The sequence below is a fragment of the Ylistrum balloti genome, unplaced genomic scaffold (assembly GCF_031769215.1).
Source record: "Ylistrum balloti isolate Yb309-2 unplaced genomic scaffold, AGI_CSIRO_Ybal_v1 Utg369852, whole genome shotgun sequence".
NCBI lineage: Eukaryota > Metazoa > Mollusca > Bivalvia > Pectinida > Pectinidae > Ylistrum > Ylistrum balloti.
Genome location: NW_026782004.1, coordinates 1,342,348 through 1,365,268, shown reverse-complemented (window position 1 = coordinate 1,365,268; position 22,921 = coordinate 1,342,348). Strand labels below are relative to the sequence as shown.

Here is a 22,921-nt window from a genome sequence, read left to right as displayed (position 1 = left end):
GTAAGCATATATATTATAACATGTGGTCATTCCGTCGGGATGAATTACACATTTATTGATTCACTAATATATAAATAAATAATATTGATCCTCAATATGAAGAGATATCCAATACATACTCGTATATGCATAATGATGTGTTTTTGTTGTTCCCAGGACATCAATAATCATCAACCAAAGTTTAACCAACCAAATTACAATTTTTCACTTTTGGAAGATTTCGCAGTTGGACATGTACTGAGCCAGAGGTAATATCAACTTACTTCATAATCTATGTTATATCACATAACTGAGTGTATCAAAATGACATTTCATAGCACTTTCAGATTCATCAAGATGTACTATTGAGTTAACCGTCTTTTGTGATAATGATGATGTAACAAATACAGCTAATTTGTTATACATGTGGACATAATTTCTGGAAATGATATTTGATAGAATTATGAATAAACTTTAAAAAAAACATGCACATGTATGAAAGTATCTTATAAAACGAAGTTGTATTGAAAAAGTGCCATTCACTTTCGTACAGTCTGAAATAAAACTTTTACTTATAACTGTTTTAATGAGTGAATCAGATACCATATATTGACTGCCAGAGTAACTGTTGGTGTAGCAAAGCTGCGTGGCAGCACTTCCATCCAGGCCTCATTGAGTGCCATACCTAGGCTTAGGAGATACGTTACGTGAATATGAAATAAAATGAGATAAATAGAATAATATGAAACAATTATCATCTTTATATTTAAAATTGCACAAACCAGAAATATTGCAACTTTTTTAATATGTAGACTAAGTGCTGTAGACAAAGACGAGACTTCTGCGTACAACACTGTCACTTACTCAATAGAAGATGAGAATAGCTATTTCGAAGTTGACCCAAATAATGGCACACTGAGACTCATCAAACCTCTGGACTATGAGGATAAAACGCAAATCACTTTCCAAGTATGTCAATATTGTGTTGAAGGATATTAAGCAAATATGAATTTAGAAAAAGTCAGAACGTACAGAATGTATAAACCTCGAGAATGTCAATATCTTGTGAAGCCACATGGATGAGTGTAAAAATCAAATATGGTGATTATTCCATATTTTTAATCTTCAGCTCCAACTTCTTGCTTGCGACTTTAGAATAATTTCAAGTTGTTTGTAATTTTTAAGTCATTTTTTATAATTTTATGTCTTTAATATCTTCGATATTACTTACTATCGAAATGTATCGAATTATTGGGGAAGTGCACATACCAACCTTCATTTTAACGTTTTGTTTGACAATTACTGCTCTTTCTTACTCACCTTCTAAATTTACGTATAAAAGGTCACTATCATTTCTTTGGAGTCCTAGCACGATATACCATTGACATGATGCAGCTTATTTGATTTATTTTCATATACGGTGTCTTATATTAAATTGTATGGAAAGTTAGTATACAACCTCGCGTGTCTTTAAGATCCTTTGATATCATAGGTACAAGCAACAGACGGATACGAGAAACATGTAACTAAAGTAAATGTCACTGTGACAGTACTGGATGTCAACGATAACGCCCCAGTGTTCTCGAAAGGTGAGAAATAACTACATAATGGGCATCATATCTCAAATGAACAAAAGATTCCAACGCATCAGCAATATCTCTTTAAAAATAATACTACGTAATCTACGTAATTTTAAAGAATGGCTGTTCTTGAATATTGATCTCGTACGAAAATGAGTTAATTAACTATTTTGCCACCTTATCAAAATAATCTCTTTTTTTAAAGAGATAATGTTAAGCAGTATCAAGAACAATATGACTGCAATATTATGGAACATATGAATATAATATTTCATATTTATTGATATATTTTTGTTGAATGTTTGGTTATTGTGTACTGACACCTTTATTTCATATTGCAAAATTCATATATTCTTCAGATATCTATAAATGTAGCGTGGCTGAAAATAGCACTGGCGGTCTGCATTGCCCCTCCCCGATAAAGGCAAAAGACAATGATACTGTGGGAAACAATGGTCGTCTTCTTTATGGCATTGATGACCCCTTGAAGGTATTCTTCAAATGTACATGTAATATAACAACATTTAATGTACAATTTCTTGGAAAGAATCTGAATGCATGTCGCGTCAACACTTAATGATCATCTTGATTTGAGCACTACAAGACTTTAACCTACTTTTCCATCTTTTAAGAACATTTACTTTATTGTATAACGACTTAATTTTTACACTATTTTCTCGTTTCTTGGCTCGTAGAGTAAGTTTGAAATCAACGAAACAACAGGGGTTATTCATCCTCGGACACCACTGGATGCTGATACCGGTCCAAGTGTCTACATCGTCACGATAATAGTCAAGGATAATGGAAGCCCACATAATTCTGGGTAGGCTCATTAACTGTTTTGTAAAATTTAGTGCATTGAATATGTTAATATTTACTGAAATAAAGCAGCTGTTAGAAGTGTAGAAGTTGAATGTACATGTAGCTTTACTATCCTCGGCTAGTGAGTATTTCCCTTTAGTAGAGCGGTAGAGTTTCCGGATAGAGACCGAAGGGTCGCTACTTCGAACACAAGAGGTGGCAGGGTGTTATCATTACTCCTTTCTATCACCTATTTTGTGTCGTTGACTACTCCAAGGGTAGAAGTTACAGGAGACTAAGATGCTTCCTTAGAGATCTTGAAACTTGGTTGTTGTTGCTACTTTCGCGGTCGAAGACAGAAGGAAGGAAGGTGTGGTCTAGAAGTTGAGTGTATATATCGACTTACTAGCCTTGCCTAGTGGGAATTTCCCTTTAGTCGAGCGGTAAAGTATCTGGATAGAGACCGAAGGGTCCCTTTTTCATCACTGCAGAACAATTATTGATAGAAATTCAGCATATTTATTCTTTCTTAATAAGATTAACGTTTTGAGTTTATATACAATTTCAGTTCTGCCTTGGTCGAAGTTTCTGTTAAAGACAAGAACGACAATTTCCCTGTAATACTAGGTCCAAGTCATATCAGCATTCCTGAAAATATACCCGTCAATACATCTGTTGGGACAATAGTTGCCACGGATCTAGATATAAACGACACATTGACATTTTCATTGAATGAAGCAAGTAAGTATTTATGGTAACACAAAATCAATAATTGATTAATAGCTTATGAAATTTATTGTTTATAAACTGCGTGAAAAATTAGAGAAACATGTTTATATCGCACTTCCTACACGTTTTATACATACATATATCTTTCCCGACATTATTACCACTCCCAAACAAACATACATCTGCACCCTATACGTATTAATATATACCAATGCTGCCAAATTTCATTTCTTCCAGCTCATCAGTTAAGGATAAGTCATGAAAGTTTGAAGTTTTTATTGTGATGTCAATTGGTATTACCCCTAAAGTGTTCTTGTCACAAACACCAGAGTATGTTTTGATAGAATTGATAATTCTTATTTCTTATATAAAGATTACTGGTTTTAAAATGTAGACATTTTGAGAATTAGTTAGAAAATAATTAACATTGATGCAATCAATTTAAATAAGATATAAAAGCTAAAGATGTTATACTTGCTAAAATATATAACTCAGTTAAGGAAATTGAAGTATTAATTGAACTTACAATATCAGATAGGCTGATTATCTTAAAAGTGATGGAGAGCTTATTTTTGTGATACTTACATGGTTTGTCATTTATGTTGATTATTGAAAATGTTTTCCACTATATAATATGTCTAAATAAGTTTCCTCTTAATTACTAACTTTATCATTGTAAACAATATCCGTAGCTATCGATTTCGGACAACTTTAATGAGACGATTCGAAAAATGTCTGGCAATACGATAGAGTGGATCAGTTCACAGATATGGAATAAATACGCTAGATCTACACCTCCGGATCCGTGTTATCTGATTGCACAACAAATTAGCCTGCTGTTGCTATTTTGCCTATGTTAACGTGAATTATACGAGGTACATGCCGGTGTTGTCGTAACCATCCATGTATGTGTTATGTGTTGTGAACGAATTATGGATATCGGATACACAGTATTGCCAACGGTCAATATAGATAGTATTCCATCAATTCTAAAACGTACGTGTTGTTTGTTGTAAGAAGATGGCTATGAAGAAAAAGAGTGGTAGGTAGATGTCATTATCATCTATATATAATCCAATCATATATTTACTTCCCTGATGCACGAATCCCTCTATATCTTTTAAGTTCCCTTTCATATTCACTGATATAACTGATTTGTTTATTGTTTTAGTTCTGAAGAGATATAATGAAACCTATTCAATATTGTATTCACAAATTAGATCATTTCCATTCATTAGATAATTAAAAGATCTGCTATCAAAACACTTGAATCCTAGTGAATGAAATATATCGAAATTAATTCTTCGAGATAATTGTTAATAATTTTATAACATAGTAATTACTTACGACGTAGTTTGAACTCGTTAGTAATATAGACAGGACAAATGAATTATCTCACGAGAAATCATTTCGTGATAAACATCTAGAATTTTCTTTCCTAGTTCAAATGCTAAGAAGAGGTAAATGTTGAAAATAAATTTACAATTATCATGTTGCTGTAATACAGTGTAATAGTCGTTGACCTACATTGATATATAGGTAATGTAATATGTAATTAAGTTTAGACGTTAAGGCAAGTAGTGTAAACAGATATTTACCAGACAACTCTATAAATTGTAAAGACACATAACTCTACAGATAAGTAAAGACATTAAGATGAATTGATTCATATTTGTTTACTAGTAATATTTTGATGTGATTTAAATATTCATTTCAGGATCGCCAACAACAATGGCTACAGCAGCACCTCTAAGTGCGCAGGTAATGCATAAAGTTACAAGATGGTTTCGGTGCATTGTCGAGAAGACAGTGTTTACTTTAATTTTTATTTCACCTACGAACAAGAACACATGTATTCTTATATATCTCGTTTCAACACATTTCATTGACAATATTTTAAAAGCAACTTAGTTTCAACAACAAACATAACCTATGTAAATTCTGTCCAAAAGATTATTCGGGTAAAGTATGAGATGTAATTAATGCTCAAAAATTATTTTTTATTCTTCTTAGATACATATTTATTTAAATAGTAACGACATAGTTTGGAATTTAACTATCATCTTTTACCTTGAATATAACGACATCCACTTTTCTCGAGATTTTAACACTGGAAAATAGTCTTTCTTAACAGTTATACGATCAGTAGATATCGTGTATACTGTCTGATATAAGTATAAGCAGCGTAAACTTCCATCAATCAAACATCACCTTATTTTTTTAATCTTAGAGAGTATACGGCTTGCAATTGGCTGCAGTTTTTGCGACTGTAGTGAAAAACTCAATGTACCGTATATGTGATATAACTTGTATAGTATTTTGTCTCTTAGCAAAGGGCAGGTTGCCTCAAAATAGCCAATTCACGTCTCCATACTTTCACATATCTGTATAATATCGGCGGTCGAACCAAACAAAAAGCGGATCAATCCAGTCTCCCACGCATCAGTTTAAAAGTGTGCAATTTAGCTATGGAATTGTCATTAAAAAATTACTTAATTGTACTTTCTATATGATACTAAATTGTTATAGAAAGATGGCAGTCACTTGTATGAATGACGACATAGAAAAACAACTCGTACAAAACAATTTAATGCATTCACAATTGTTTAATATTCGTGTCGTTAGCAGATACAAGGATTAGATAATGATACATTCATCCTTGGAAGATCCGATGGCACAAACCCAGCAAGGTAATATACAGTTCACTGATACAGGAGCGTCACTTATGGTAAAATTTATTCCGGAACACAAAGATAATATCGACAAAAAATCAAAGAAACGATGGCAAAATCTACCCAAAAGAAACGCTTAATTGGAAACACGTGAAAATATAGGAGAATAAATATGATTATATTATCTAAATACATTCATCGCGATTATAATCGCAAAAAAGATCAACAATTGATTATTCAAAGGCTTGTTTTATTTCAGTGTCGAGATACTAGTGAACAAGGTATTGGACAGAGAGACTAATCCAAATGGCTATCATCTAATACTGAGAGTCACAGATTCTAATCATGTAAGATAATTTATGTTCAATTAATGTTCATGTCTGGATGTATACATAGGATAATATGAGACTTACAACGTATTAACACAGCCGTGTCTATAACGTACAACCGAGGAAAGGAAACCAACTTACAAGGAGATCAGTGAAAACGAAAACAATTCGTCACACCACAGTAAAAAGCCATTGTTTGTAAAGGTTTCGTGGTACGTGCTAACATCAACATTATTATAATTCATTAGTGCCGTCATTGGTTCTCCCAGTCATGGTTTAACTTAAGTAATATCTTTATTTAGGCGCTACTACAAATCCTGACTATTGTCATCAAATTATTTTTTTGTTTGTTTCTCAGCTGACATCACCCTCAACTAGATGCGGTTTAAATTGACACTGCAGAGTTTGAAATAAATATACTTTGTGTGAGACTGTTTATTCTATAAACAAGATTTTAAATATACATTTTTTATTAGACGTTTCAGTTAACCAGTAATATACTTAGATATCTCTTTAAACTATCAATTTTAGACGTCTACCGCTAGTGTTTCCATAACCATTGAAGACGTTAATGACAATGCACCCGAATTCAACCCTCATTTTTTAAATTTCACCATCGATGAAGGAGATACGCCGAAAGTGATTGGTAATGTTACAGTAAGTGCGTTGATTACATTTTTATTATAACTTGTTTGAAAGCAGAATGAAAAATAGGCTTCATAAATTGAGTTTTAACCTTCGTTTTCGATGTGTGAAATTTGGACAATTATTTACAGGTATATGTATTAAATGTACCATTGCGATAGTGTCTATTACAGGGATTTTTATATGATTAACTAGGTATACATTAGCTTCCGTTGCTTGGAATGACTAAACGTTTGCTAATTTGTCATTATTTTATCATTTTCAAGGCCACTGACAAAGATCTAGACGAAAATGCTAAACTGCATTATACAGTACTACCATCGTGGTAAGTAAGATGCTGATTGTTATGGTAAATCTGTATGGTAAAAGGAAACTATACTATGAGGGCCGATTGATCACCGTTATCCCCCGTCAGTATCTATATACTTTTGCAAGCGATGCCACTTTTAAATAAGTCCTTTTCATTAACGTTCAAAAAGTCTTCCACTGCATGTTTGACGTCATCATCTGATAGAAAGTGGCTAATGGAAATGACCCTTTTAAATTTAGGAAATAGATCAAAGCCTGGAGGAGCGAGATCAGGTGAATAAGGCGGATGCTCAATAAATTCGAACCAAAAACATTAATGGCAGCCATGGCATTGACTTGTGACCAGAGACATTGTCTTAGTGGAGCTACAACTCTTTACTCTTTTTCGTGGCGTTTGAGTTTAATATTTTCTTTTAACTGCCGAACAAGTGATGCACGATATGTGCCATTGGCCATTTGTCCCTCTTGCAGATTCAACAGTGACAGGCCTTCAAGGACGGGCATCATCTCCAAGGCTCTGTCGGCCACGCTTAAATTCCGTCATCCATCTTTTCACTGTAGCATATGAACGGGCATCATTCTCTGGTATTCCTACCTATTAGTATGGATATCTTTCGGTGCTGGACCTTTCTTACGCAAATATTGAACATTTTGCAAAAGTCACTTGCACTGTTTACTTAAGAGTGCTGCCACTTCGACATAAATGACAAAATGACACCTGTCTACGGGTACACAACCGTAAATATCCACGACCTCCCTGCTTAACGTCTTCAATACAAGGCTCACAACTTATCAATCAGCCCACGTATGATAACATTGATGATCTTTCAAATTATAAACATATACGTCACAAATCATTATGCACATTACATATCAATTATGTGGAACAATATATTTTCGTTCATATGAGTTTTATCGTCAATTCATTTGTATTTTTAAATTTCATACCATTTCTCATGGTCGTTATTTCGGTATTATATTTCTTATAGGAATAGTACCTTTGAAATAGACCAAACAGGACAGATACACACCATATCGGCATTGGACAGAGAAAACCTAACCTCAACGTCCGGTCAAATTGCATTACTGGTAATGGCACAAGATTTAGGAACACCATCTCTGATGTCTGTAGCCACGGTTTGTATAAAGGTGAAGGACGTTAACGACCACGCGCCCCACTTCAATAACACATCAATGAACATAACCATCGTCGAAGGAGGAAACCTGTCAGTTCCGATAGAGGTAAGAACATTTACATAAAGGATATTTTGGAAAATAATTTTTGCAATTGAAAATTTTGACAATAGTAATAGATGTGCTTCACATGAGAGTGCTATTCAATTTCAGGCATATGATGAAGATGAAGGTGAGAACAGAAACGTTAAGTACATTGTACAAGCTAACGCCACTTCACTTGAGATAATACACGGAACACTGAAATCTACGGCCCCGCTGACATACGGGGTGTATGAGGCGAAAATCATTGCCTACAACACTGTTCCATATATACCACCAGATCTGCAAAACGGCACATTGACGGTCTTTATATACGTCAAGGTTTGTTCGAGTTAAACAATTAGGAAATAGAAGAAATCAGTTGATATGATTTTAAAACACAGCTGTATGTAAATAATTTCAAAATTAAAATAGAAATGAAAAAGCAGTTTATTTGATGTAATGTTCTGTTTTTTCCAGGATATCAATGATCAAAGCCCAATCTTTAACCAGACATCCTACGAATTTTCATTAGCAGAAGATTTCCAGCTCGGACATTTAGTGAATAACAGGTAGTATATACAAACTTTCCACCTGTACTTAAAGCCTCACAAAAGTCAGTCGCATTTCCCTTTCCAAGAACGAAACTGTTACTGTAAATCAGTTTTTCTAATTAAGTTCGTCATAGATTAATATTTCATGTGAATTGAGTATTAATCAGTATGCATTTCATCGATAAATACAGAATTATTATGTTTGGTACTTTTTTCGCCAGTTATTTAAAGTTTGGGTCATTTTTACTGTATTTTCACGATGCTTATTTCATTTTAATTTTGATATATGTAATTTTAGTGATTCCTGCGACCGACTCTGTAAAATTTCAAAATTAATGTAGGTAATACTTTATAAATGCGCTTTTTCAGGAAGGTGATATTTTTTACCCCTGTACATATATATTTGCCGTTAATCAAACAATATGTATTGATGTCTTATTTGACAATGCATCGGTGCAATTTATAATATATTTAGAAACAAAAGAATTTTCTCTTAGTTTGAAACTACATCCCATATGATGAATTGACAGGTAGCTGCATTTTCTCACAGATACTGATAACAGTTAACGTTATATTACTACTATTGTTTGTCCTAGCCACATATATGCACAAGATCTAGATAAGTCTCAGGAGTATAACACCGTCACCTACTCTATGGCGGGTCGAAATGACTACTTTGAAATTGATCCAGAAAGTGCTGCACTACGACTTATAAAACCACTTGACTATGAGAAGGAAAAGCGTGTAAATTTTCAGGTACGTAAACCAAGCTATCCGTGAAGAAAAAGATAGATATCCCTAAATAAAAACATATATTTTGTTGTCTTTGCCAAAATATCAATTAATCAGATTTACAACAATTTTTGTTGTATTTCGTAGTATTTATACTTTCATATCGAATACATATTTATTTGTGCAACATGACAATGTTTTACAAAAGGATAATGGTTTATTCAGGTGATAGCGAGTGATGGAGACATTGCACACCAAGTCAGCGTCAACGTTAGTGTTAAAGTCCTAGATGTCAACGACCACGCCCCTGTGTTTTCGTCAGGTTCGTGTTTATCCTTTTTGGAGCCATTATAATTTAGTCCTGTATTATCATTAATGTTTCTACTAATCCAACACTATCATTCAGCGGCTTATTTTATCAGCACCAATGACTCGGTTTTATGTATTTCTCGGTTCCTTGTCTCAGCACTGATCCCTGTATTATTTCATCACTCTTTTGATATATCATCAATCTTCGCTGTCCTGCTATTTTGTCATCTGTATCACTCCAGACATTTCCTTGTGTGATCACTCCGCTATATAAACCAATCTCTGAGTAATTATTCCATTGTTTAAACTCAGAAATAGAATATTACTCCACGAGAACGCTATGACTACCGTAAAACGTCCACATGATTATCCATGCCTTTGTCTTTGAAAAGCTATTCCATGGGTTTGTATGTCAGTTGACGAAATCTTTAACGAAAATCATGATACTGGGAACAAAGCCTTGAATATCAAATCAATTGTCATATATAACCACCATATGTAAGAAATGCAAGGATGCCGCTATCCAGAAAAAAAGAAAAGAAAATAAGGAAATTGAAATTATCGTGGTTGTCAAAAAGCTTGGTGCAGAGCAATCAATGTTCGGCATAAGATGTATCCCTGTTATAGAGGAGACTGTCGTTTCCTTGATTTCCGAGGCCTTTGTGATCTGTTATTTGTATAGAAAACAACCAATAATTAAATAAATCAGACAACAGAGGGGCAAAAGTAAGTTCCCCTAGTATGATAATAGTGGTTTGGAATGAAGAAGATGTTGTCAACCAAATGCTCGATCATTTTGATGAATTCTTCCTCCGTTAAATTTCTTCTTTGATCTCGACGTATTTTCACGAAATATGCTTCTGATGAAATTGCAACCATATAGGTGTACATCCGTTCCCCTTTCTTGGAAGAGAAATATCCCATTACAAGAGAAAAAAGGCGTTCTTTCAGATGAAAATGAGGTGTGTTGGTGTGGAGATCTGAAAAATAAATTGTTTTGAAAGATGTCATATGATATATAAGATTATATGATCGGTATCAAGGTTAAGATTTCGGGGATGAAATAAGTCTTTATTTAGTTTTTTTTTTTTAATTCACATATTGCATTACTTTACAGCCATCTATAACTGCACAGTCTTCGAGAATGCCACAACATCAATCACATGCAATTTAGATGTTAATGCCACCGACGAGGACGATGGGGAAAATGGAATAATATCGTATTCAATACAGGGTCCCATGAAGGTAACTTATTCAGAGTATATTGTCTTCTGTAAAGTTAGTTCATTGTATTATTACGAAAACATATTACAGTGGACATAGGACATGAATATGATTTAGATTTACATCTCCTAATCTGATAGCATGCATATCATTTTTTTTCATTTATTTGAACAGTGAATATTAAGCACTAAACTTTCTTCTAATTTTCTGTAATTGGTGATGTTATATATTATGACACTTTCTTTCTGGACTTCCAGTCTGTTTTCAAAATTGAAAATTCAACCGGCGTTATTAGCCCCAGGTCGCTTCTGGATTATGATACAGGTGTACGAACTTACATAGTGAAGATATTGGCTACAGATAATGGCAGTCCCAGAAAGAACGGGTAGGTATTTTGGGAACATATTATACTATGATAGATATGCGCGATGTATTCTCGATGACAATTACTACCTGTGCATAGTTTTTCATAGCAATAATAATGATTGTTACATTAAAGTTGTGACTCTAACGTGAATACATGTTTTTAAAATAACATGGTATCATTAATAGAAGATTTCCACAAAATTTGACCAAATAATGACACGAAAAAATAATTATTCATTTACATATATTTTGATTGACTGCAGCCCTAGTGCTCAAAATTTGTTTGTGATAGTGTCCGATTTCCTCTCTCAACCAGTTAACTATTGAATTTGTATGATATTTATCCAAATCTGTACCTAAACTGACATACACCTAGTAAGTTACTATAAACAAACCAGGATACGATTACATTAAAGAGGAAGCTGTAAAATTTGATCAGCTCCCATACGAAAGAAAACTTGTACTTAAGTAACATTGTGATATTTTCATTACAAAAGAAAAAAATATTCCAATTGAAATAGTCCAGAAAGGCCTGGAAAGTAATTTGCTGAAAAATTATTTGATACAGACAACATAATGTCGGCGATATGTGTTAATCATCATGCCTATCATTCTGCAGATATGACCTGATTATATTTTTACATTTGAAGATCTGCCGTGGTAGAAGTTTCTATAAATGACAAGAACGACAACCCGCCTGTTATTCATGGCCCAAGTCACTTCAGCATTCCGGAGAATCTATCCGCCAACACGTTGATTGGGAACGTATTCGCCACTGACGTTGATATTAGCAGTGTTTTAGTGTTTTCATTGTCAAATAATACAAGTAAGATGTGTGGCTTTATAATTGTATCAATTGTATCATTAAACATGTCATAGACAGAGATAAATATAAAACATGTGATTACTTTCAATTTAAAGATTGTCATATTGAATTAATGTCCTGCCTTTTTCCTTCAGTCTCATTGTACTTTTCCTCTATTTTTTGTTTTATTGTTTTTTGTTTTGTTTTTATTTTATTTTTTTGTTTTGTTTATTTGTTTCGTTGACGTCTAATTACGTGGTGTGGTAACTCAATCCAGTTGATCTATAATTACCAGCTGACCCAATCGATATTGAGAGACCAATAAATTGCAAGAAAAAAATATATTTGATATATTTGTATAGTATGATGTTCACACCCCGATTCCACTTCCGCGAATCAGCGTCCGTTGTTCGGATTACTTCACACATAATGTTCTACCCAATGCCATATACACATTCTGGTTTCCAGAGTCTATTGAGTTCTTAGGGGTAATTGTCACATACTTAGTGGACGCGCAAATGTAAATATACTATTTATTAACAGATTTCCATATTCAAAACGACACCGGGGCACTATTCACAAAAAGGAAGTTTGATTACGAAAAGAAAATCGATCGGATGATGGAGGTGATTGTTACTGTTTCTGATGGTTTACAAAGTGATGAATTAACCATTTCTGTAGCTATAACGAATGTCAACGACGAGATTCCTGTCTTCGATCGTTCTTCCTTAAATCCGACAATATCACAGGACATGGATAGCCCTTCGTTTTATATTCAGGTAAGAAGTGCATGGCATAGAGTAATGATCTTCACTGAATCAGTGTATAACAAATGTTGACTTGTTGTACAGATTGATTGTATATCCACTTTACACTGATCGTGTTTTGTCCATTCGCTGTTTAACAGACATGACAAATACATGTTCTTTAACACAGGCGACGGATGCTGATATTGACTCTACGCTGTCTTACAACATCTCCTCAAATTTCCCACATATTAACATAACAAGATCAAGGTAAGGGATTAGCGAGTGACGAATAAATGATTTACCAAACTCTGATAGAGACAATTATACACTGTATATCGTTACTATTCGTATGTCAATGTAATGAATATTGGTTTTACTCCCAAAGAAGTAAAACCTTTAGGTCAGAATGGTAAAAATAACCAACATTTATTGGCATCTTATGTGTACAAGAGATTTGTTGGAATCGAGAAGATTTCCTGCCATGTTTGTACAAATAATCATTTTGTTGATCAGACGATAAGTGTTGCTGGTGTCGAAATAGCCAGGAAATGTCTAATGGTTTTAACGAACTTTGGTTGATGTCGTCATAGTGTAATGACATTATCTGATTGGGATGTCAAGATACACTCATCTATATCACGCGTAGATGACAATGCAATACAACAATGAATGTTCAAACATAAATTCCATGAGGCAATGATCAAGTGCATTATTTTCTACCAGTGGCTTAGTAACGATCGGAGGGTCAATCAGTTCATTGGACAAGGATATCGCTTTCAATGTCAGTGTGTCGGATGGAAAACATGTGAGTACTTAAGTTGGATCCTGGGTCAAATACTTTCATATACGAACTGATTTAAATTATATTCGGCTCCATTGTGTATGAATATGATCAGGTCAGTTAATTCTAAATGACCTCTTTCAAACAAAGAGAAATCGTCAAAACACACGGATATGCAGTTGCTCACATGCAAGCTACCAACTATATAATAGTTGGAGATCCATATTGTGATGAAAAACATTCCTAAATAAAATTTTCAATCATACTGCGCTGTGGTGGTATTCATGTTATTATCCATTCCTTCTGATATTGTCTCTTCCTTGAGGTAGAAATGTTCATCATATCTGTAATTTTCTTACAGTGTCTCGTATAGGTAATGTCATATGTCAACACAAATTCGTTGGATTAATAGATAAACCTTCTTGTTTCGGTATCATATTTTCAGATTTCTAACGCTTATTGGTAATGCAGTGATTTACAGGCTTATTTTTAAAAGTATGATAATACATCAAATCATTATGTCACTGTCCTGTTACAGATAGTCAGTGCCACTGCCACTGTACAAGTTATTTTTGTTAATGACAATGTCCCAAGGTTCGAAAATTCCACTTATACGTTTGATGTCGATGAAGAAGAGGAAGATATCATAGTAGGCCAAGTGAAGGTAAGGCAGCACAATGATCTGTCAATTAAGTTTTTTTCTATCGTATTTAAAGTGTGATTACTATTATGTGAGGAAGGTTGCCTTTACAATTGCCGAATGTGTTTGTATAGCTATGTTGGTAAAATCACATTTTGGAGTTTAAAGAATTGAATGCCGTTATTTTGATGTTAATCTAAAAGGAGTTATTCTATATACTATTTTGATTATAACTGAGATTTCTTCTTTTACTAAACCTTTCCCGGCACACACCCAGTAACATAATTTAGTTTCAGAAGTTGTTAAATTTGTAAATGGGAGAATGTAATTTCTTTTCATTTCAACATAGCAAAACAAGTAGTTTCCTAGTTTTATGCTGTTAAAACAGAAAATCGACATAAAATGCTTAAAGAATATCAAGTATCTAATTGATATTCTACTTCATAAGAATACGTATTATAATATTTGTGATCTATCAATATGTTAAATCGTTCATTACATGGCATATTTTACCAGGCAATCGACGAAGATCTTGGTGACAATGGCAGGGTGCGGTATTCAACATTGCCACCATGGTAATAACCTATAGACCTTTATTACCAAAATACAATTATGTTTTCTTTAAGTTATATTATCTAGATGGATTAAATTAGATTGTCCACTGTCACAAATCACTGTGCATTTCATGATAAAGCATATGTGTTATATGGAACAAGATATTTTCGATCGTGTCAGTTTTATTGTCAATTCACTCGTATCTGTAACAAAATTACATGCCATTTCTCATCGTCAATATTTAAGCATTATAATTTCTTACAGGAATAGTACCTTTGCAATAAACCAAACAGGACAGATACACATCATAGCGGCATTGGACAGAGAAAACTTAACCTCAACTTCCAATGAAATTACATTACTGGTAATGGCACAAGATTTAGGAACGCCTTCTCTGATGTCTGTAGTCACAGTATGTATAAAGGTGAATGACGTTAACGACCACGCGCCTCACTTCAGTAACAACTTAATGAACATAACCAGTGTCGAAGGAGGAAACCTATCAGTTACGATAGAGGTAAGAACATTAAGATAAAGGATTTAAAAAAAAAAATTACAGATAATTTTGGCAATAGTAATAGATGTACTTCACATGAGAGTTCTATTCAATTTCAGGCATATGATGAAGATGAAGGTGAGAACAGAAATGTCCAGTACATTGTACAAACTAACGCCACCTCACTTGAGATAATACACGGAACACTGATATCTACGGCCCCGTTGACATACGGGGTGTATGAGGCGAAAATCATTGCCTTCAACACTGTTCCATATATACCACCAGAACTGGAAAACGGCACAATGACGGTCTTTATATACGTCAAGGTTTGTTCGAGTTAAATAATTAGGAATGACCTTTTCAAAACATTTTGCTGATCGCAAAATGGAGGAAATCAATCGATATGATTTTAAAACAGAGTTGTATGTAAATAATTTAAAATTAAAATAGAAACGAAAAAGCAGTTTATTTGATGTAATGTTCTGGGTTTTTTTCCAGGATATCAATGATCAAAGCCCAATGTTTAACCAGACATCCTACGAATTTTCATTAGCAGAAGATTTCCAGGTCGGACATTTAGTGAATAAAAGGTAGTATATACAAACTTTTCACCTATTTTTAAACCCTCACAAAATTCAGTCATATATCCCTTTTCAAGAACGAAACTGTGACTGTAAATCAGTTTTTCTAATTAAGTTCGTCATGCATTGATATCATATTGATATCTGATATCATAAATTATTTACTCTTATTCGATTGTTTAAACTACAAACGTACATGTAGTTTGTACGTAAGTCGGGAGATAAAAATATATTAGAAATATCATAGATTAATATTTCATGTGAATTGAGTATTAATCAGTATGCGTTTCAGCGATAAATACAGAATGGTTATGCTTTTTCCATTTTTTTCTGGAAGTTATTTAAAGTTTGTGACATTTTTACTGTATTTTCACGATGCTAATTATAAAGTCATCCTCTTTATTTCATTTAAAATTTGATATAATTTTAGTGACTACTGCTACCGACTCTGTAACATTTCAATCTTAATGTAGTTGATAGTTAATATATGCGTTTTTTTCAGGAAGGTGATAATTTTAACCCTTGTACATATATGTTTGCCGTTAATCAAACAATCTGTATTGATGTCTTATTTGACAATGCATCGGTGCAATTTATAATATATTTAGAAGCAAAAGAATTTTCTCTTAGTTTGAAACTACATCCCATATGATGAATTGACAGGTAGCTGCATTTTCTCACAGATATTGATAACAGTTAACGTTATATTACTACTATTGTTTGTCCTAGCCACATATATGCACAAGATCTAGATAAGTCTCAGGAGTATAACACCGTCACCTACTCTATGGCGGGTCGAAATGACTACTTTGAAATTGATCCAGAAAGTGCTGCACTACGACTTATAAAACCACTTGACTATGAGAAGGAAAAGCGTGTAAATTTTCAGGTACGTAAACCAAGCTATCCGTGAAGAAAAAGATAGATATCCCTAAATAAAAACATATATTTTGTTGTCTTTGCCAAAATATCAATTAATCAGATTTACAACAATTTTTGTTGTATTTCGTAGTATTTATACTTTCATATCGAATACATATTTATTTGTGCAACATGACAATGTTTTACAAAAGGATAATGGTTTATTCAGGTGATAGCGAGTGATGGAGACATTGCACACCAAGTCAGCGTCAACGTTAGTGTTAAAGTCCTAGATGTCAACGACCACGCCCCTGTGTTTTCGTCAGGTTCGTGTTTATCCTTTTTGGAGCCATTATAATTTAGTCCTGTATTATCATTAATGTTTCTACTAATCCAACACTATCATTCAGCGGCTTATTTTATCAGCACCAATGACTCGGTTTTATGTATTTCTCGGTTCCTTGTCTCAGCACTGATCCCTGTATTATTTCATCACTCTTTTGATATATCATCAATCTTCGCTGTCCTGCTATTTTGTCATCTGTATCACTCCAGACATTTCCTTGTGTGATCACTCCGCTATATAAACCAATCTCTGAGTAATTATTCCATTGTTTAAACTCAGAAATAGAATATTACTCCACGAGAACGCTATGACTACCGTAAAACGTCCACATGATTATCCATGCCTTTGTCTTTGAAAAGCTATTCCATGGGTTTGTATGTCAGTTGACGAAATCTTTAACGAAAATCATGATACTGGGAACAAAGCCTTGAATATCAAATCAATTGTCATATATAACCACCATATGTAAGAAATGCGAGGATGCCGCTATCCAGAAAAAAAGAAAAGAAAATAAGGAAATTGAAATTATCGTGGTTGTCAAAAAGCTTGGTGCAGAGCAATCAATGTTCGGCATAAGATGTATCCCTGTTATAGAGGAGACTGTCGTTTCCTTGATTTCCGAGGCCTTTGTGATCTGTTATTTGTATAGAAAACAACCAATAATTAAATAAATCAGACAACAGAGGGGCAAAAGTAAGTTCCCCTAGTATGATAATAGTGGTTTGGAACGAAGAAGATGTTGTCAACCAAATGCTCGATCATTTTGATGAATTCTTCCTCCGTTAAATTTCTTCTTTGATCTCGACGTATTTTCACGAAATATGCTTCTGATGAAATTGCAACCATATAGGTGTACATCCGTTCCCCTTTCTTGGAAGAGAAATATCCCATTACAAGAGAAAAAAGGCGTTCTTTCAGATGAAAATGAGGTGTGTTGGTGTGGAGATCTGGAAAATAAATTGTTTTGAAAGATGTCATATGATATATAAAATTATATGATCGGTATCAAGGTTAAGATTTCGGGGATGAAATAAGTCTTTATTTAGTTTTTTTTTTAATTCACATATTGCATTACTTTACAGCCATCTATAACTGCACAGTCTTCGAGAATGCCACAACATCAATCACATGCAATTTAGATGTTAATGCCACCGACGAGGACGATGGGGAAAATGGAATAATATCGTATTCAATACAGGGTCCCATGAAGGTAACTTATTCAGAGTATATTGTCTTCTGTAAAGTTAGTTCATTGTATTATTACGAAAACATATTACAGTGGACATAGGACATGAATATGATTTAGATTTACATCTCCTAATCTGATAGCATGCATATCACTTTTTTTTTCATTTATTTGAACAGTGAATATTAAGCACTAAACTTTCTTCTAATTTTCTGTAATTGGTGATGTTATATATTATGACACTTTCTTTCTGGACTTCCAGTCTGTTTTCAAAATTGAAAATTCAACCGGCGTTATTAGCCCCAGGTCGCTTTTGGATTATGATACAGGTGTACGAACTTACATATTGAAGATATTGGCTACAGATAATGGCAGTCCCAGAAAGAACGGGTAGGTATTTGGGAACATAATATACTATGATAGATATGCGCGATGTATTCTCGATGACAATTACTACCTGTGCATAGTTTTTCATAGCAATAATAATGATTGTTACATTAAAGTTGTGACTCTAACGTGAATACATGTTTTTAAAATAACATGGTATCATTAATAGAAGATTTCCACAAAATTTGACCCAATAATGACACGAAAAAATAATTATTCATTTACATATATTTTGATTGACTGCAGCCCTAGTGCTCAAAATTTGTTTGTGATAGTGTCCGATTTCCTCTCTCAACCAGTTAACTGATTGAATTTGTATGATATTTATCCAAATCTGTACCTAAACTGACATACACCTAGTAAGTTACTATAAACAAACCAGGATACGATTACATTAAAGAGGAAGCTGTAAAATTTGATCAGCTCCCATACGAAAGAAAACTTGTACTTAAGTAACATTGTGATATTTTCATTACAAAAGAAAAAAATATTCCAATTGAAATAGTCCAGAAAGGCCTGGAAAGTAATTTGCTGAAAAATTATTTGATACAGACAACATAATGTCGGCGATATGTGTTAATCATCATGCCTATCATTCTGCAGATATGACCTGATTATATTTTTACATTTGAAGATCTGCCGTGGTAGAAGTTTCTATAAATGACAAGAACGACAACCCGCCTGTTATTCATGGCCCAAGTCACTTCAGCATTGAGGAGAATCTATCCGCCAACACGTTGATTGGGAACGTATTCGCCACTGACGTTGATATTAGCAGTGTTTTAGTCTTTTCATTGTCAAATAATACAAGTAAGATGTGTGGCTTTATAATTGTATCAATTGTATCATTAAACATGTCATAGACAGAGATAAATATAAAACATGTGATTACTTTCAATTTAAAGATTGTCATATTGAATTAATGTCCTGCCTTTTTCTTCAGTCTCATTGTACTTTTCCTCTATTTTTTTGTTTTATTGTTTTTTGTTTTGTTTTTATTTTATTTTTTTGTTTTGTTTATTTGTTTTGTTGACGTCTAATTACGTGGTGTGGTAACTCAATTCAAATGATCTATGATTACCAGCTGACCCAATCGATATTGAGAGACCAATAAATTGCAAGAAAAAAATATATTTGATATATTTGTATAGTATGATGTTCACACCCCGGTTCCACTTCCGCGAATCAGCGTCCGTTGTTCGGATTACTTCACACATAATGTTCTACCCAATGCCATATACACATTCTTGTTTCCAGAGTCTATTGAGTTCTTAGGGGTAATTGTCACATACTTAGTGGCCGCGCAAATGTAAATATACTATTTATTAACAGATTTCCATATTCAAAACGACACCGGGGCACTATTCACAAAAAGGAAGTTTGATTACGAAAAGAAAATCGATCGGATGATGGAGGTGATTGTTACTGTTTCTGATGGTTTACAAAGTGATGAATTAACCATTTCTGTAGCTATAACGAATGTCAACGACGAGATTCCTGTCTTCGATCGTTCTTCCTTAAATCCGACAATATCACAGGACATGGATAGCCCTTCGTTTTATATTCAGGTAAGAAGTGCATGGCATAGAGTAATGATCTTCACTGAATCAGTGTATAACAAATGTTGACTTGTTGTACAGATTGATTGTATATCCACTTTACACTGATCGTGTTTTGTCCATTCGCTGTTTAACAGACATGACAAATACATGTTCTTTAACACAGGCGACGGATGCTGATATTGACTCTACGCTGTCTTACAACATCTCCTCAAATTTCCCACATATTAACATAACAAGATCAAGGTAAGGGATTAGCAAGTGACGAATAAATGATTTACCAAACTCTGATAGAGACAATTATACACTGTATATCGTTACTATTCGTATGTCAATGTAATGAATATTGGTTTTACTCCCAAAGAAGTAAAACCTTTAGGTCAGAATGGTAAAAATAACCAACATTTATTGGCATCTTATGTGTACAAGAGATTTGTTGGAATCGAGAAGATTTCCTGCCATGTTTGTACAAATAATCATTTTGTTGATCAGACGATAAGTGTTGCTGGTGTCGAAATAGCCAGGAAATGTCTAATGGTTTTAACGAACTTTGGTTGATGTCGTCATAGTGTAATGGCATTATCTGATTGGGATGTCAAGATACACTCATCTATATCACGCGTAGATGACAATGCAATACAACAATGAATGTTCAAACATAAATTCCATGAGGCAATGATCAAGTGCATTATTTTCTACCAGTGGCTTAGTAACGATCGGAGGGTCAATCAGTTCATTGGACAAGGATATCGCTTTCAATGTCAGTGTGTCGGATGGAAAACATGTGAGTACTTAAGTTGGATCCTGGGTCAAATACTTTCATATACGAACTGATTTAAATTATATTCGGCTCCATTGTGTATGAATATGATCAGGTCAGTTAATTCTAAATGACCTCTTTCAAACAAAGAGAAATCGTCAAAACACACGGATATGCAGTTGCTCACATGCAAGCTACCAACTATATAATAGTTGGAGATCCATATTGTGATGAAAAACATTCCTAAATAAAATTTTCAATCATACTGCGCTGTGGTGGTATTCATGTTATTATCCATTCCTTCTGATATTGTCTCTTCCTTGAGGTAGAAATGTTCATCATATCTGTAATTTTCTTACAGTGTCTCGTATAGGTAATGTCATATGTCAACACAAATTCGTTGGATTAATAGATAAACCTTCTTGTTTCGGTATCATATTTTCAGATTTCTAACGCTTATTGGTAATGCAGTGATTTACAGGCTTATTTTTAAAAGTATGATAATACATCAAATCATTATGTCACTGTCCTGTTACAGATAGTCAGTGCCACTGCCACTGTACAAGTTATTTTTGTTAATGACAATGTCCCAAGGTTCGAAAATTCCACTTATACGTTTGATGTCGATGAAGAAGAGGAAGATATCATAGTAGGCCAAGTGAAGGTAAGGCAGCACAATGATCTGTCAATTAAGTTTTTTTCTATCGTATTTAAAGTGTGATTACTATTATGTGAGGAAGGTTGCCTTTACAATTGCCGAATGTGTTTGTATAGCTATGTTGGTAAAATCACATTTTGGAGTTTAAAGAATTGAATGCCGTTATTTTGATGTTAATCTAAAAGGAGTTATTCTATATACTATTTTGATTATAACTGAGATTTCTTCTTTTACTAAACCTTTCCCGGCACACACCCAGTAACATAATTTAGTTTCAGAAGTTGTTAAATTTGTAAATGGGAGAATGTAATTTCTTTTCATTTCAACATAGCAAAACAAGTAGTTTCCTAGTTTTATGCTGTTAAAACAGAAAATCGACATAAAATGCTTAAAGAATATCAAGTATCTAATTGATATTCTACTTCATAAGAATACGTATTATAATATTTGTGATCTATCAATATGTTAAATCGTTCATTACATGGCATATTTTACCAGGCAATCGACGAAGATCTTGGTGACAATGGCAGGGTGCGGTATTCAACATTGCCACCATGGTAATAACCTATAGACCTTTATTACCAAAATACAATTATGTTTTCTTTAAGTTATATTATCTAGATGGATTAAATTAGATTGTCCACTGTCACAAATCACTGTGCATTTCATGATAAAGCATATGTGTTATATGGAACAAGATATTTTCGATCGTGTCAGTTTTATTGTCAATTCACTCGTATCTGTAACAAAATTACATGCCATTTCTCATCGTCAATATTTAAGCATTATAATTTCTTACAGGAATAGTACCTTTGCAATAAACCAAACAGGACAGATACACATCATAGCGGCATTGGACAGAGAAAACTTAACCTCAACTTCCAATGAAATTACATTACTGGTAATGGCACAATATTTAGGAACGCCTTCTCTGATGTCTGTAGTCACAGTATGTATAAAGGTGAATGACGTTAACGACCACGCGCCTCACTTCAGTAACAACTTAATGAACATAACCAGTGTCGAAGGAGGAAACCTATCAGTTACGATAGAGGTAAGAACATTAAGATAAAGGATTTAAAAAAAAAAAATTACAGATAATTTTGGCAA

General features: G+C 33.6%; 1 protein-coding gene across 1 annotated transcript in view; it reads left to right on the top strand.

The window, feature by feature from the left end:
* The window catches only part of LOC132545708 (protocadherin Fat 4-like), a 53,270-nt gene that overhangs the window by 14,299 nt on the left and 16,050 nt on the right, over positions 1 to 22,921 (top strand). The window contains exons 21-54 of the mRNA XM_060209397.1: positions 157 to 248; positions 792 to 948; positions 1,472 to 1,568; positions 1,919 to 2,049; positions 2,255 to 2,382; positions 2,929 to 3,101; positions 4,807 to 4,850; positions 5,718 to 5,779; positions 6,021 to 6,108; positions 6,622 to 6,747; positions 7,002 to 7,060; positions 8,034 to 8,286; positions 8,392 to 8,601; positions 8,740 to 8,831; positions 9,410 to 9,569; positions 9,771 to 9,867; positions 10,972 to 11,099; positions 11,336 to 11,463; positions 12,095 to 12,270; positions 12,793 to 13,028; positions 13,186 to 13,265; positions 13,722 to 13,803; positions 14,318 to 14,443; positions 15,590 to 15,799; positions 15,972 to 16,063; positions 16,784 to 16,943; positions 17,145 to 17,241; positions 18,344 to 18,471; positions 18,710 to 18,837; positions 19,469 to 19,644; positions 20,167 to 20,402; positions 20,560 to 20,639; positions 21,096 to 21,177; positions 21,692 to 21,817. Of these exons, the coding sequence (XP_060065380.1) occupies positions 157 to 248; positions 792 to 948; positions 1,472 to 1,568; positions 1,919 to 2,049; positions 2,255 to 2,382; positions 2,929 to 3,101; positions 4,807 to 4,850; positions 5,718 to 5,779; positions 6,021 to 6,108; positions 6,622 to 6,747; positions 7,002 to 7,060; positions 8,034 to 8,286; positions 8,392 to 8,601; positions 8,740 to 8,831; positions 9,410 to 9,569; positions 9,771 to 9,867; positions 10,972 to 11,099; positions 11,336 to 11,463; positions 12,095 to 12,270; positions 12,793 to 13,028; positions 13,186 to 13,265; positions 13,722 to 13,803; positions 14,318 to 14,443; positions 15,590 to 15,799; positions 15,972 to 16,063; positions 16,784 to 16,943; positions 17,145 to 17,241; positions 18,344 to 18,471; positions 18,710 to 18,837; positions 19,469 to 19,644; positions 20,167 to 20,402; positions 20,560 to 20,639; positions 21,096 to 21,177; positions 21,692 to 21,817 (4,440 nt within the window). The remainder of the gene's footprint in view (positions 1 to 156; positions 249 to 791; positions 949 to 1,471; positions 1,569 to 1,918; positions 2,050 to 2,254; positions 2,383 to 2,928; positions 3,102 to 4,806; positions 4,851 to 5,717; positions 5,780 to 6,020; positions 6,109 to 6,621; positions 6,748 to 7,001; positions 7,061 to 8,033; positions 8,287 to 8,391; positions 8,602 to 8,739; positions 8,832 to 9,409; positions 9,570 to 9,770; positions 9,868 to 10,971; positions 11,100 to 11,335; positions 11,464 to 12,094; positions 12,271 to 12,792; positions 13,029 to 13,185; positions 13,266 to 13,721; positions 13,804 to 14,317; positions 14,444 to 15,589; positions 15,800 to 15,971; positions 16,064 to 16,783; positions 16,944 to 17,144; positions 17,242 to 18,343; positions 18,472 to 18,709; positions 18,838 to 19,468; positions 19,645 to 20,166; positions 20,403 to 20,559; positions 20,640 to 21,095; positions 21,178 to 21,691; positions 21,818 to 22,921) is intronic.